General features: G+C 41.8%; 1 protein-coding gene across 6 annotated transcripts in view; it reads right to left on the bottom strand.

Annotated features, from left to right (window-relative positions):
- The window catches only part of polybromo (protein), a 471,093-nt gene that overhangs the window by 138,767 nt on the left and 316,675 nt on the right, over positions 1–15,651 (bottom strand). For all 6 annotated transcript variants that reach the window (XM_071691025.1, XM_071691026.1, XM_071691024.1 and 3 more), the window contains exon 23: positions 14,887–15,059. In XM_071691025.1, the coding sequence (XP_071547126.1) occupies positions 14,887–15,059 (173 nt within the window). The remainder of the gene's footprint in view (positions 1–14,886; positions 15,060–15,651) is intronic.

Genomic DNA, 15,651 nt, shown 5'->3' with positions numbered 1-15,651 from the left:
TGGAACCACTATTCCTTCAAACATACCCATTTTTGCTTTCCGAGATAATGTTCTTGACTTCCACACATTCTTTAAGGCTTCCAGAATTTTCGCCCCCTCCCCCACCCTATGATCCACTTATGCTTCCATGGTTCCATCTGCTGGCAAATCCACTCCCAGATATCTAAAACACTTTACTTCCTCTAGTTTTTCTCCATTCAAACTTACCTCCCAATTGACTTGACCCTCAACCCTACTGTACCTAATAACCTTGCTCTTATTCACATTTACTCTTAACTTTCTTCTTTCACACACTTTACCAAACTCAGTCACCAGCTTCTGCAGTTTCTCACATGAATCAGCCACCAGTGCTGTATCATCAGCGAACAACAACTGACTCACTTCCCAAGCTCTCTCATCCACAACAGACTTCGTCTGTTTCCTTGCGCTACCTCGCAAACACGGGAGACAGCGACAAAGTATAATAATAATAATAATATATATATATATATTTTTTTATTTTTGCTTTGTCGCTGTCTCCCACGTTTGCGAGGGAGCGCAAGGAAACAGATGAAAGAAATGGCCCAACCCACCCCCATACACATGTACATACATACGTCCACACACGCAAATATACATACCTACACAGCTTTCCATGGTTTACCCCAGACGCTTCATATGCCCTGATTCAATCCACTGAGAGCACGTCAACCCCGGTATACCACATCGATCCAATTCACTCTATTCCTTGCCCTCCTTTCACCCTCCTGCATGTTCAGGCCCCGATCACACAAAATCTTTTTCACTCCATCTTTCCACCTAAAATTTGGTCTCCCACTTCTCCTCGTTCCCTCCACCTCCGACATATATATCCTCTTGGTCAATCTTTCCTCACTCATTCTCTCCATGTGCCCAAACCATTTCAAAACACCCTCTTCTGCTCTCTCAACAACGCTCTTTTTATTTCCACACATCTCTCTTACCCTTACGTTACTTACTCGATCAAACCACCTCACACCACACATTGTCCTCAAACATCTCATTTCCAGCACATCCATCCTCCTGCGCACAACTCTATCCATAGCCCACGCCTCGCAACCATACAACATTGTTGGAACCACTATTCCTTCAAACATACCCATTTTTGCTTTCCGAGATAATGTTCTCGACTTCCACACATTCTTCAAGGCTCCCAGGATTTTCGCCCCTCCCCCACCCTATGATCCACTTCCGTGTCCATGGTTCCATCGGCTGCCAGATCCACTCCCAGATATCTAAAACACTTCACTTCCTCCAGTTTTTCTCCATTCAAACTTACCTCCCAGTTGACTTGACCCTTAACCCTACTGTACCTAATTACCTTGCTCTTATTCACATTTACTCTTAACTTTCTTCTTTCACACACTTTACCAAACTCAGTCACCAGCTTCTGCAGTTTCTCACATGAATCAGCCACCAGCGCTGTATCATCAGCGAACAACAACTGACTCACTTCCCAAGCTCTCTCATCCACAACAGACTTCATACTTGCCCCTTTTTCCAAAACTCTTGCATTTACCTCCCTAACAACCCCATCCATAAACAAATTAAACAACCATGGAGACATCACACATCCCTGCCGCAAACCTACATTCACTGAGAACCAATCACTTTCCTCTCTTCCTACACGTACACATGCCTTACATCCTCGATAAAAACTTTTCACTGCTTCTAACAACTTGCCTCCCACACCATATATTCTTAATACCTTCCATATACCTTAATACCTTAATATATATATATATATATATATATATATATATATATATATATATATATATATATATATATATATATATTCTTTTTCTTTTCTTTCAAACTATTCGCCATTTCCCGCATTAGCGAGGTAGCGTTAAGAACAGAGGACTGGGCCTTTGAGGGAATACCCTCACCTGGCCCAATTCTCTGTTCCTTCTTTTGGAATATTGAAAAAAAAAAAAAAAACGAGAGGGGAGGATTTCCAGCCCCCCGCTCCCTCCCCTTTTAGTCGCCTTCTACGACACGCAGGGAATACGTGGGAAGTATTCTTAATCCCCTATCCCCAGGGATAATATATATATATATATATATATATATATATATATATATATATATATATATATATAAGATTGACCAAGAGGATATATGTGTCGGAGGTGGAGGGAACAAGGAGAAGAGGGAGACCAAATTGGAGGTGGAAAGATGGAGTGAAAAAGATTTTGTGTGATCGGGGCCTGAACATGCAGGAGGGTGAAAGGAGGGCAAGGAATAGAGTGAATTGGAGCGATGTGGTATACCGGGGTTGACGTGCTGTCAGTGGATTGAAGCAAGGCATGTGAAGCGTCTGGGGTAGACCATGGAAAGCAGTGTAGGTATGTATATTTGCGTGTGTGGACGTATGTATATACATGTGTATGGGGGGGGGGGTTGGGCCATTTCTTTCGTCTGTTTCCTTGCGCTACCTCGCAAACGCGGGAGACAGCGACAAAGTATAATAAAAAAAATAATATATATATATATATATATATGTATATATATGTATATATGTATGGTTGCGAGGCGTGGGCTATGGATAGAGTTGTGCGCAGGAGGATGGATGTGCTGGAAATGAGATGTTTGAGGACAATGTGTGGGGTGAGGTGGTTTGATCGAGTAAGTAACGTAAGGGTAAGAGAGATGTGTGGAAATAAAAAGAGCGTGGTTGAGAGAGGAGAAGAGGGTGTTTTGAAATGGTTTGGGCACATGGAGAGAATGAGTGAGGAAAGATTGACGAAGAGGATATATGTGTCGGAGGTGGAGGGAACAAGGAGAAGTGGGACACCAAATTGGATGTGGAAAGATGGAGTGAAAAAGATTTTGTGTGATCGGGGCCTGAACATGCAGGAGGGTGAAAGGAGGGCAAGGATTAGAGTGAATTGGATCGATGTGGCATACCGGGGTTGACGTGCTGTCAGTGGATTGAATCAGGGCATGTGAAGCGTCTGGGGTAACCCATGGAAAGCTGTGTAGGTATGTATATTTGCGTGTGTGGACGTATGTATATAGTGTATGGGGGTGGGTTGGGCAATTTCTTTAGTCTGTTTCCTTGCGCTACCTCACAAACGCGGGAGACAGCGACAAAGCAAAAAAAAAAAAATATATATATAAATATATATATTTTTTTTTTATTATTATACTTTGTCGCTGTCTCCCGCATTTGCGAGGTAGCGCAAGGAAACAGACGAAAGAAATGGCCCAACCCCACCCCATACACATGTATATACATACGTCCACACATGCAAATATACATACCTACACAGCTTTCCATGGTTTACCCCAGACGCTTCACATGCCTTGATTCAATCCACTGACAGCACGTCAACCCCGGTATACCACATCGCTCCAGTTCACTCTATTCCTTGCCCTCCTTTCACCCTCCTGCATGTTCAGGCCCTGATCACACAAAATCTTTTTCACTCCATCTTTCAACCTCCAATTTGGTCTCCCTCTTCTCCTTGTTCCCTCCACCTCCGACACATATATCCTCTTGGTCAATCTTTCCTCACTCATTCTCTCCATGTGCCCAAACCACTTCAAAACACCCTCTTCTGCTCTCTCAACCACGCTCTTTTTATTTCCACACATCTCTCTTACCCTTACGTTACTCACTCGATCAAACCACCTCACACCACACATTGTCCTCAAACATCTCATTTCCAGCACATCCATCCTCCTGCGCACAACTCTATCCATAGCCCACGCCTCGCAACCATACAACATTGTTGGAACCACTATTCCTTCAAACATACCCATTTTTGCTTTCCGAGATAATGTTCTCGACTTCCACACATTCTTCAAGGCCCCCAGAATTTTCGCCCCCTCCCCCACCCTATGATCCACTTCCGCTTCCATGGTTCCATCCGCTGCCAGATCCACTCCCAGATATCTAAAACACTTCACTTCCTCCAGTTTTTCTCCATTCAAACTCACCTCCCAATTGACTTGACCCTCAACCCTACTGTACCTAATAACCTTGCTCTTATTCACATTTACTCTTAACTTTCTTCTTCCACACACTTTACCAAACTCAGTCACCAGCTTCTGCAGTTTCTCACATGAATCAGCCACCAGCGCTGTATCATCAGCGAACAACAACTGACTCACTTCCCAAGCTCTCTCATCCCCAACAGACTTCATACTTGCCCCTCTTTCCAAAACTCTTGCATTCACCTCCCTAACAATCCCATCCATAAACAAATTAAACAACCATGGAGACATCACACACCCCTGCCGCAAACCTACATTCACTGAGAACCAATCACTTTCCTCTATTCCTACACGTACACATTCCTTACATCCTCGATAAAAACTTTTCACTGCTTCTAACAACTTTCCTCCCACACCATATATTCTTAATACCTTCCACAGAGCATCTCTATCAACTCTATCATATGCCTTCTCCAGATCCATAAATGCTACATACAAATCCATTTGCTTTTCTAAGTATTTCTCACATACATTCTTCAAAGCAAACACCTGATCCACACATCCTCTACCACTTCTGAAACCACACTGCTCTTCGCCAATCTGATGCTCTGTACATGCCTTCACCCTCTCAATCAATACCCTCCCATATAATTTACCAGGAATACTCAACAAACTTATACCTCTGTAATTTGAACACTCACTCTTATCCCCTTTGCCTTTGTACAATGGCACTATGCACGCATTCCGCCAATCCTCAGGCACCTCACCATGAGTCATACATACATTAAATAACCTTACCAACCAGTCAACAATACAGTCACCCCCTTTTTTAATAAATTCCACTGCAATACCATCCAAACCTGCTGCCTTGCCGGCTTTCATCTTCCGCAAAGCTTTCACTACCTCTTCTCTGTTTACCAAATCATTTTCCCTAACCCTCTCACTTTGCACACCACCTCGACCAAAACACCCTATATCTGCCACTCTATCATCAAATACATTCAACAAACCTTCAAAATACTCACTCAATCTCCTTCTCACATCACCACTACTTGTTATCACCTCCCCATTTGCGCCCTTCACTGAAGTTCCCATTTGCTCCCTTGTCTTACGCACTTTATTTACCTCCTTCCAGAACATCTTTTTATTCTCCCTAAAATTTAATGATACTCTCTCACCCCAACTCTCATTTGCCCTTTTTTTCACCTCTTGCACCTTTCTCTTGACCTCCTGTCTCTTTCTTTTATACATCTCCCACTCAATTGCATTTTTTCCCTGTAAAAATCGTCCAAATGCCTCTCTCTTCTCTTTCACTAATACTCTTACTTCTTCATCCCACCACTCACTACCCTTTCTAATCATCCCACCTCCCACTCTTCTCATGCCACAAGCATCTTTTGCGCAATCCATCACTGATTCCCTAAATACATCCCATTCCTCCCCCACTCCCCTTACTTCCATTGTTCTCACCTTTTTCCATTCTGTACTCAGTCTCTCCTGGTACTTCCTCACACAAGTCTCCTTCCCAAGCTCACTTACTCTCACCACCCTCTTCACCCCAACATTCGCTCTTCTTTTCTGAAAACCCATACAAATCTTCACCTTAGCCTCCACAAGATAATGATCAGACATCCCTCCAGTTGCACCTCTCAGCACATTAACATCCAAAAGTCTCTCTTTCGCACGCCTGTCAATTAACACGTAATCCAATAACGCTCTCTGGCCATCTCTCCTACTTACATAAGTATACTTATGTATATCTCGCTTTTTAAACCAGGTATTCCCAATCATCAGTCCTTTTTCAGCACATAAATCTACAAGCTCTTCACCATTTCCATTTACAACACTGAACACCCCATGTATACCACCTATTCCCTCAACTGCCACATTACTCACCTTTGCATTCAAATCACCCATCACTATAACCCGGTCTCATGCATCAAAACCACTAACACACTCATTCAGCTGCTCCCAAAACACTTGCCTCTCATGATCTTTCTTCTCATGCCCAGGTGCATATGCACCAATAATCACCCACCTCTCTCCATCAACTTTCAGTTTTACCCATATTAATCGAGAATTTACTTTCTTACATTCTATCACATACTCCCACAACTCCTGTTTCAGGAGTATTGCTACTCCTTCCCTTGCTCTTGTCCTCTCACTAACCCCTGACTTTACTCCCAAGACATTCCCAAATCACTCTTCCCCTTTCCCCTTGAGCTTCATTTCACTCAGAGCCAAAACATCCAGGTTCCTTTCCTCAAACATACTACCTATCTCTCCTTTTTTCACATCTTGGTTACATCCACACACATTGAGGCACCCCACTCTGAGCCTTCGAGGAGGATGAGCACTCCCTGCGTGACTCCTTCTGTTTCCCATTTTAGAAAGTTAATACAAGGAGGGGAGGATTTTTGGCCCCCCGCTCCCGTCCCCTCTAGTCGCTTTCTACGACACGCGAGGAATACGTGGGAAGTATTCTTTCACCCCTATCCCCAGGGATAATATACATATATATATATACATATACACATACACACACATACACATACATACGCACATATACACACACACACATACATATATATACATATGAAAAATGTAAGAAACAATTTAGAAAACTGACCCTTCTAGCTTGAAAATGAATGAAAAAATGAATGTCACATAATGGTTCAACCTCTGGCTATGGAAAAAGGAAATGTATAATTTATTTACACAAACGTCAATAGCAGTTATCAATTTAACCACTGTATCAATAAGCTTCAATGTCTAAGCTACATTCTTCTCCAATTTCACTATTTTCTTGTCAAAACACCGTGTATGAAAACTATCACTCCAGTAACACAGCTATAAACATTTACTTCCCCTTTAAAAAGAAGTTCTGGGGAAGTCTGTCTCGATACACTGTGGGAAACTCTACCACCTGGCGGGGTTTGTGTTGCAATGGTTCCCGATTCACAAACGTAGTAGCATCATGATGAAGAGGTGTATCTGCTGTAGGTGTGTATGGAGTATATTGAGTGTAGGGCTCCTGAAGCTCTGAGGCTAGAGTCATGGGTGTCATGGGTGGAGCATCATATTCTGGAGGGGGTTCATCCATACGGATTCGTTTCCCTCCTCGCCGCAACATCTTCCAAATTTAGAGGTGTTTCCTTCTGCTAAATATATATATATATATATATATATATATATATATATATATATATGGGGATAGGGGAGAAAGAATACTTTCCACGTATTCCCTGCGTGTCGTAGAAGGCGACTAAAAGGGGAGGGAGCGGGGGGCTGGAAATCCTCCCCTCTCATTATTTTTTTTTTTCTTTTTTAATTTTTCCAAAAGAAGGAACAGAGAAGGGGGCCAGGTGAGGATATTCCCTCAAAGGCCCAGTTCTCTGTTCTTAACGCTACCTCGCTAACGCGGGAAATGGAGAATAGTTTGAAAGAAAAAAGAAAAATATATAAATATATATCCCTGGGGATAGGGGAGAAAGAATACTTCCCACGTATTCCCTGCGTGTCGTAGAAGGCGACTAAAAGGGGAGGGAGCGGGGGGCTGGAAATCCTCCCCTCTCAATTTTTTTTGATTTTCCAAAAGAAGGAACAGAGAAGGGGGCCAGGTGAGGATATTCCCTCAATGGCCCAGTCCTCTGTTCTTAACGCTACCTCGCTAACGCGGGAAATGGCGAATAGTTTGAAAAAAAAAAAAAAAATATATATATATACACATAATTCACACTTGATTGCCTTCATCCTTTCGTTACCTGCTTAATCAAAGGAGGGCCAAGAAAGGAGACAAAAAGGCCACATTTGTTCACACTCAGTCTCTAGCTGTCATGTGTAATGCACTGAAACCACAGCTCTCTATCCACATCCAGGCCCCACTCACCTTTCCTGGTTCAGTCCACAGAGAGCATGGCGATCCTGGTACATCACATCATTCCATCTCACTCTATTCCTTCCATGCCTTTCACCCTCTTGTATGTTCAAGCCCTAATCGTTCAAAATTTTTTTTCACTCCATCCTTCCACCTCCACTTTTCCTCGTTTCCTCAACCTCTGATGCATATATCCTCTTTGTCAATGTTTCCTCACTCATTCTCCCCATATGTTCAAACCATTTTAAGACACCCTCTTCTGCTCTCTCAATCACACTCTTTTTATTTCCACAAATCTCTCTAACCCTTTCATTTACTTATTCGATCAAACCTCGTCACACCACATATTGTTCTCAAACATTTCATTTCCAACACATCTACCCTCCTCCGTACAACCCTACCTATAGCCTATGCCTCGCAACCACACAACATTGTTGTCACTACTATTCCTTAAAACATACCCATTTTTTGCACTCCGAGATAAAGGTCTCTCCTTCCACACATTCTTCACTGCTTCCAGAACCTTCGCCCCCTACCCCACCCTGTGACTCACTTCTGCTTCCATGGTTCCATCCACTGCAAAGTCCACTCCCAAATATCTGAAACACTTCATTTCTTTCGTTAATATCTAACAAATATCCTAGTCATCAGAAATTAAATGTTCCTATAAGTTAAGTATACAAGTCCTATAGGTACATTCTGTAATATCAAAAACCATATCTCTAGTAAAGGTAGAGACCTATGAGCATTTAAGAGAGCTTGCTTAATGGGGGGTTTGAACACCATTTTAATGCCCAGAATGAGATGTATCTTTGATGATTCACCTCCTCCAACTACTATACTGCATGGGATTGGCAGATACTCATTCATAGGACTTAATGCCCATACATCGAGCTGCCTAGGCCTATCACATGACATGAAAGAGAAGACGTGGCACTATACAACCTGTCCTTCCCACCATTCACTGAACTAAGTTTCTTACTGTCAGGAATCAAAAGAAGGTTTTTGGAATTAAAAAAAGTGAAGGAAGGGAGGGGAGATCAAGTGGTTGCTCGCTGGGTTTGAAAACTTACATTTCTCATATAAGAACTGAGCCCACTGAACTCTTAACAGCATACCAACATGAAAGACAGGAAAGTCATCCAGATCTACAGAGACATTATATTCATATTTATTATACTTTGTTGCTGTCTCCCACATTTGCGAGGTAGTGCAAGAAAACACAAAAAAAGGCCCTACCCACCCACATACACATGTATATACATACACATCCACACACGCACATATACATACCTATACATCTCAATGTATACATATACAAACACACACAGACATATACATATATACACATGTACATAATTCATACTGTCTGCCTTTATTCATTCTCATCGCCACCCCACCACACATGAAATGACAACCCCCTCACTCTGCATGTGTGCGAGGTAGCACTAGGAAGACAACAAAGGCCACATTCATTCACACTCAGTCTCTAGCTGTCATGTATAATGCACCGAAACAACAGCTCCCTTTCCACATCCAGGCCCCACACAACTTTCCATGGTTTACCCTAGATGCTTCACATGCCCTGGTTCAATCCACTGACAGCACGTCGACCCCGGTATACCACATCGTTCCAATTCACTCTATTCCTTGCACGCCTTTCACCCTCCTGCATGTTCAGGCCCCGATCACTCAAAATCCCCTTCGCTCCATCTTTCCACCTCCAATTTGGACTCCCACTTCTCCTCGTTATCTCCACCTCTAACACATATATCCTCTTTGTCAATCTTTCCTCACTCATTCTCTCCATGTGACCAAACCATTTCAAAACACCCTCTTCTGCTCTCTCAACCACACTCTTTTTATTACTACACATCTCTCTTACCCTATTATTACTTACTCGATCAAACCACCTTACACCACATATTGTCCTCAAACATCTCATTTCCAGTACATCCACCCTCCTCTGCACAACTCTATCCATAGCCCACACCTCACAACCATATAACATTGTTGGAACCACTATTCCTTCAAACATATCCATTTTTGCTTTCGGAGATAATGTTCTCGACTTCCAAACATTCTTCAATGCTCCCAGAAGTTTCGCCCCCCCCCACCCTATGACTCACTTTCACTTCCATGGTTCCATCCGCTGCCAAATCCACTCCCAGATATCTAAAACACTTCACTTCCTCCAGTCTTTCTCCATTCAAACTTACCTCCCAATTGACTTGTCCCTCAACCCTACTGTACCTAATAACCTTGCTCTTATTCACATTTACTCTCAGCTTTCTTCTTTCACACACTTTACCAAACTCAGTCTCCAGCTTCTGCAGTTTCTCACATGAATCAGCCACCAGCGCTGTATCATCAGCGAACAACAACTGACTCACTTCCCAAGCTCTCTCATCCACAACAGACTGCATACTTGCCCCTCTTTCCAAAACTCTTGCATTCACCTCCCTAACAACCCCATCCATAAACAAATTAAACAACCATGGAGACATCACACACCCCTGCCACAAACCTACATTCACTGAGAACCAATCACTTTCCACTCTTCCTACATGTGCACATGCCTTACAACTTCGATAAAAACTTTTCACTGCTTCTAACAACTTGCCCCTACACCATATATTCTTAATACCTTCCAGAGCATCTCTATCAACTCTATCATATGCCTTCTCCAGATCCATAAATGCTACATACAAATCCATTTGCTTTCCTAAGTATTTCTCATGAATTCTTCAAAGCAAACACCTGATCCACACATCCTCTACCACTTCTGAAACCACACAGCTCTTCCACAATATGATGCTCTATACATGCCTTCACCCTCTCAATCAATACCCTCCCACATAATTTCCCAGGAATACTCAACAAATTTATACCTCTGTAATTTGAGCACTCACTTTCATCCCCTTTGCCTTTGTACAATGGCAATATGCAAGCATTCCTTCAATCCTCAGGCACCTCTCCATGAGTCATACATACATTAAATAACCTTACCAACCAGTCAATAATACAGTCACCCCCTTTTTTAATAAATTCCACTGCAATACCATCTAAACCTGCTGCCTTGCCAGCTTTCATCTTCTGCAAAGCATTTACTACCTCTTCTCTGTTTACTAAATCATTTTCCCTAACCCTCTCACTTTGCACACCACCTCGACCAAAATACCCTATATCTGCCACTCTATCATCAAACACATTCAACAAACCTTCAAAATACTCACTCCATCTCCTTCTCACATCACCACCACTTGTTATCACCTCCCCATTAGCCCCCTTCACTGAAGTTCCCATTTGCTCCCTTGTCTTACGCACTTTATTTACCTCCTTCCAAAACATCTTTTTATTCTCCCTAAAATTTGATGATAATCTCTCAGCCCAACTCTCATTTGCCCTCTTTTTCACCTCTTGCACCTTTCTCTTGACCTCCTGCCTCTTTCTTTTATACATCTCCCACTCATTTCCATTATTTCCCTGCAAAAATCGTCCAAATGCCTCTCACTTCTCTTCCACTAATAATCTTACTTCATCATCCCACCACTCACTACACTTTCTAATCTGCCCACCTCCCACGCTTCTCATGCCACAAGCATCTTTTGCGCAAGCCATCACTATTTCCCTAGATACATCCCATTCCTCCCCTACTCCCCTTACTTCCATTGCTCTCATCTTTTTCCATTCTATAGTCAGTCTCTCCTGGTACTTCCTCACACAAGTCTCCTTCCCAAGTTCACTTACTCTCACCACTCTTTTCACCCCAACATCCTCTCTTCTTTTCTGAAAGCCTCTACAAATCTTCACCTTCGCCTCCACAAGATAATGATCAGACATCCCTCCAGTTGCACCTCTCAGCACATTAACATCCAAAAGTCTCTCTTTTACGTGCCTATCAATTAACACGTAATCCAATAACGCTCTCTGGTCATCTTTCCTACTTACATATGTATGCTTATGTATATCTCTCTTTTTAAACCAGGTATTCTCAATCACCAGTTCTTTTTCAGCACATAAATCTACAAGCTCTTCACCGTTTCCATTTACAACACTGAACACCCCATGTACACCAATTATTCCCTCAACTGCCACATTACTCACATTTGCATTCAAATCATCCATCACTATAACCTGGTCTCGTGCATCAAAACTACTAACACACTCATTCAGCTGCTCCCAAAACACTTGCCTCTCATGATCTTTCTTCTCATGCCCAGGTGCATATGCACCAATAATCACCCAACTCTCTCCATCAACTTTCAGTTTTACCCATATCAATCTAGAGTTTACTTTCTTACACTCTATCACATACTCCCACCACTCCTGTTTCAGGAGTAGTACTACTCCTTCCCTTGCTCTTGTCCTCTCACTAACCCCTGACTTTACTCCCAAGACATTCCCAAACCACTCTTCCCCTTTACCCTTGAGCTTCGTTTCACTCAGAGCCAAAACATCCAGGTTCCTTTCCTCAAACATACTACCTATCTCTCCTTTTTTCTCATCTTGGTTACATCCACACACATTAAGACACCCCAATCTGAGCCTTCGAGGGGGATGAGCACTCCCCGCGTGATTCCTTCTTCTGTTTCCCCTTTTAGAAGGTTAAAATACAAGGAGGGGAGGGTTTCCAGCCCCCCGCTCCTGTCCCCTTTAGTCGCCTTCTATGACACGTGAGGAATGCGTGAGAAGTATTCTTTCTCCCCTATCCCCAGGGATAATATTTACCTAATATCACCTAAGTGATTTATCTCTATCAAAAGCAAAAAGTGGTCGAGTGAAGTTGGCAACATCCATCCATGTCCATGAGGCAAATGGCAAATGTGACAAAGCATGTTCCCTCCTCACATTGGGACCAGGATCAACTTCACTCCACTGTGGGCAACATCATGCTCTCCCTTCTCCTGCCTTTGTTCTTCCACATCTTCATGAAACCTACATCCATTCAATTCATTATTACTCTTCTCTAAAAAGCCTGAATCAATCATATCCAGTGAGTCCATATAATAATTTGGATTTTCTTAAACGGCTCATAGGAGGCAAAGTTAATGTATCATATACTTCAGCACTGTGATGATTACTAGCCACTCATGCAGAAATAACACTAAATAATGTATGGAAATAATCACTGATATGCCAGTAAGTGAATTTTGAATAATTAACACTCCTATGGCTGCATGAGGACTGAAAAATAAGATTCTACACATGGAATACTTTTAGTCAACCTCTGGACGCAAACTGTCCTTCCACTTACTCCCATAACTTGCATTCATCGCTTCACCCTGCCCAAGGATATACATAGGTTTCCCCAATTCCAGCACATCCAACTTATAACTTTTAAACTTCTCCACAAGCTACCCTCTTTCACTCTCACCAGTCATCCCATTTGCATTCAGCACCATCACACTCAATCACCATCTCTTTTACTCCTCGTCATAACTGGTAGACTCCAGTGCTGCTTCTTAGTCTTTTTTGTGCCTCACCCTTGACAGGCCACTGGGAGACGGCAACTCCAGCAAAGTGTTTCCTGAGGTAGCAAGGCTCCCAAATTGTCCAAAAACCTAAAAATCCCAGCACACCTCCAGTGATTATCTGTATCTAAAAGGAAAGCTACCACTACTATTGCCTTGATGGATTTGGGCAATGCCTTCCCCTTTAGTTCCACCCCAAGGATGTAATAACATGGTTACTATGAGAAGGCAGGGTGAGACTTGGATATTCTAGAAACCTAGAGTAATAACATGGTTATTATGAGAAGGCAGGGTGAGACTTGGATATCCTAGAAACCTAGAGTAATAACATGGTTACTATGAAAAGGCAGGGTGAGACTTGGATATGATAGAAACCTAGAGTAATAACATGGTTATCATGAGAAGGCAGGGTGAGACTTGGATATTCTAGAAACCTAGAGTAATAACATGGTTACTATGAGAAGGCAGGGTGAGACTTGGATATTCTAGAAACCTAGAGTAATAACATGGTTACTATGAAAAGGCAGGGTGAGACTTGGATATGCTAGAAACCTAGAGTAATAACATGGTTATTATGAGAAGGCAGGGTGAGACTTGGATATTCTAGAAACCTAGAGTAATAACATGGTTACTATGAGAAGGCAGGGTGAGACTTGGATATTCTAGAAACCTAGAGTAATAACATGGTTACTATGAAAAGGCACGGTGAGACTTGGATATGCTAGAAACCTAGAGTAATAACATGGTTATTATGAGAAGGCAGGGTGAGACTTGGATATTCTAGAAACCTAGAGTAATAACATGGTTATTATGAGAAGGCAGGGTGAGACTTGGATATTCTAGAAACCTAGAGTAATAACATGGTTACTATGAAAAGGCAGGGTGAGACTTGGATATTCTAGAAACCTAGAGTAATAACATGGTTACTACGAGAAGGCAGGGTGAGACTTGGATATTCTAGAAACCTAGAGTAATAACATGGTTACTATGAGAAGGCAGGGTGAGACTTGGATATTCTAGAAACCTAGAGTAATAACATGGTTACTACGAGAAGGCAGGGTGAGACTTGGATATTCTAGAAAACTAGAGTAATAACATGGTTATTATGAGAAGGCAGGGTGAGACTTGGATATTCTAGAAAACTAGAGTATCACTTTGAGGTACTGATATTCAAAACTTTTCCTAATTCCAAGCCTCTCACAGTAGTAGCATCTCCTTACCTCACTGGTTATGAAACTGCCACTTAATTCTATAATGTCAAGAACCTATCTTACTTCAAAATATCATGAACCTATACTTAATTCCATAATCATGGACCTGTGCTTATATTGTCAGAAACCTATACTTAATTCAAAGAGATCCACTTTTTCTTCTTTTGGAATTCCTATTCTTCATAGAAGAGGAATCCTGAAATTGAAATACAAATAAAAATTCTAACACCAATAAATCCACAATCAAACCAATTGTGTCAACTCACACAAACTTCAGTTCTCCATTTTTTCATGCTATCTCTTTGTTTATTTACCTTTCATTTTCATTTCATTTCTGTGTGGAAAAAAAGAAAAAACTCACAAGAGCAATAATCTTTGAGGTCCAGAACAACACAACGGCCAGTGATGTCAGACATGGGCAAAGTTTCCACACCAGCAGTGAGGTAAACTTCTTGCTTGTAGAAGAGGTGCTCTCCATTAGGATTGTTTTGTGCCGCAATCTTATACACTGTACCCATGAAGTAAGCTGTTCCTCTGGGGATAAACACAATCAAGGAAACTATAGATACATTTTAAATCTTAAAACATGCAGATATCTAATGATCACAACTCCATACATCATACAGTCTGGAGAACATTAGCAGATTTGTAAATTTTTTTCCAGACTCAATGAGTGGATAATTTTAAGTTTTCTATAAAAAAAATCTGACTATCATGAGTGAAGGATTGCCACATGTTTGACTGTGATATTAGTGATCTGTTTTCAAGAACATCAGCAGAAGAACATACGCAACAATATTACTATACCAGTAAAAAGAAAAAAATCACATGTAAGATTACTAACTAAAAAGCACTATTTAGTTTACTTTCCGAGACATCTTAATTCCTACACCCACATACATAAAACAAAAGCATCATCCAAAACATTATACCCACCAATACATTTCCCTTTTCTCCATTTCTCTCTCTCTTTAGTTAACTTATCTGCTTACCATGGTCAGTAGCAGTTGGTAGGTAGCCAATGACCAAGGAGGTATATTACAAGTACTGCCCACAGTTAGTGGGAGGGTTAGTGACAACTGTGTAGTGAGCCAGCCCTTCAGTGGTCGTCAAGCTACATTTTTCT

Source organism: Panulirus ornatus, chromosome 50 (assembly GCF_036320965.1).
Source record: "Panulirus ornatus isolate Po-2019 chromosome 50, ASM3632096v1, whole genome shotgun sequence".
Classification (NCBI taxonomy): domain Eukaryota; kingdom Metazoa; phylum Arthropoda; class Malacostraca; order Decapoda; family Palinuridae; genus Panulirus; species Panulirus ornatus.
The sequence above is the reverse complement of the archived record's forward strand: the minus strand, read 5'-3'. Positions and strand labels throughout refer to the sequence as shown.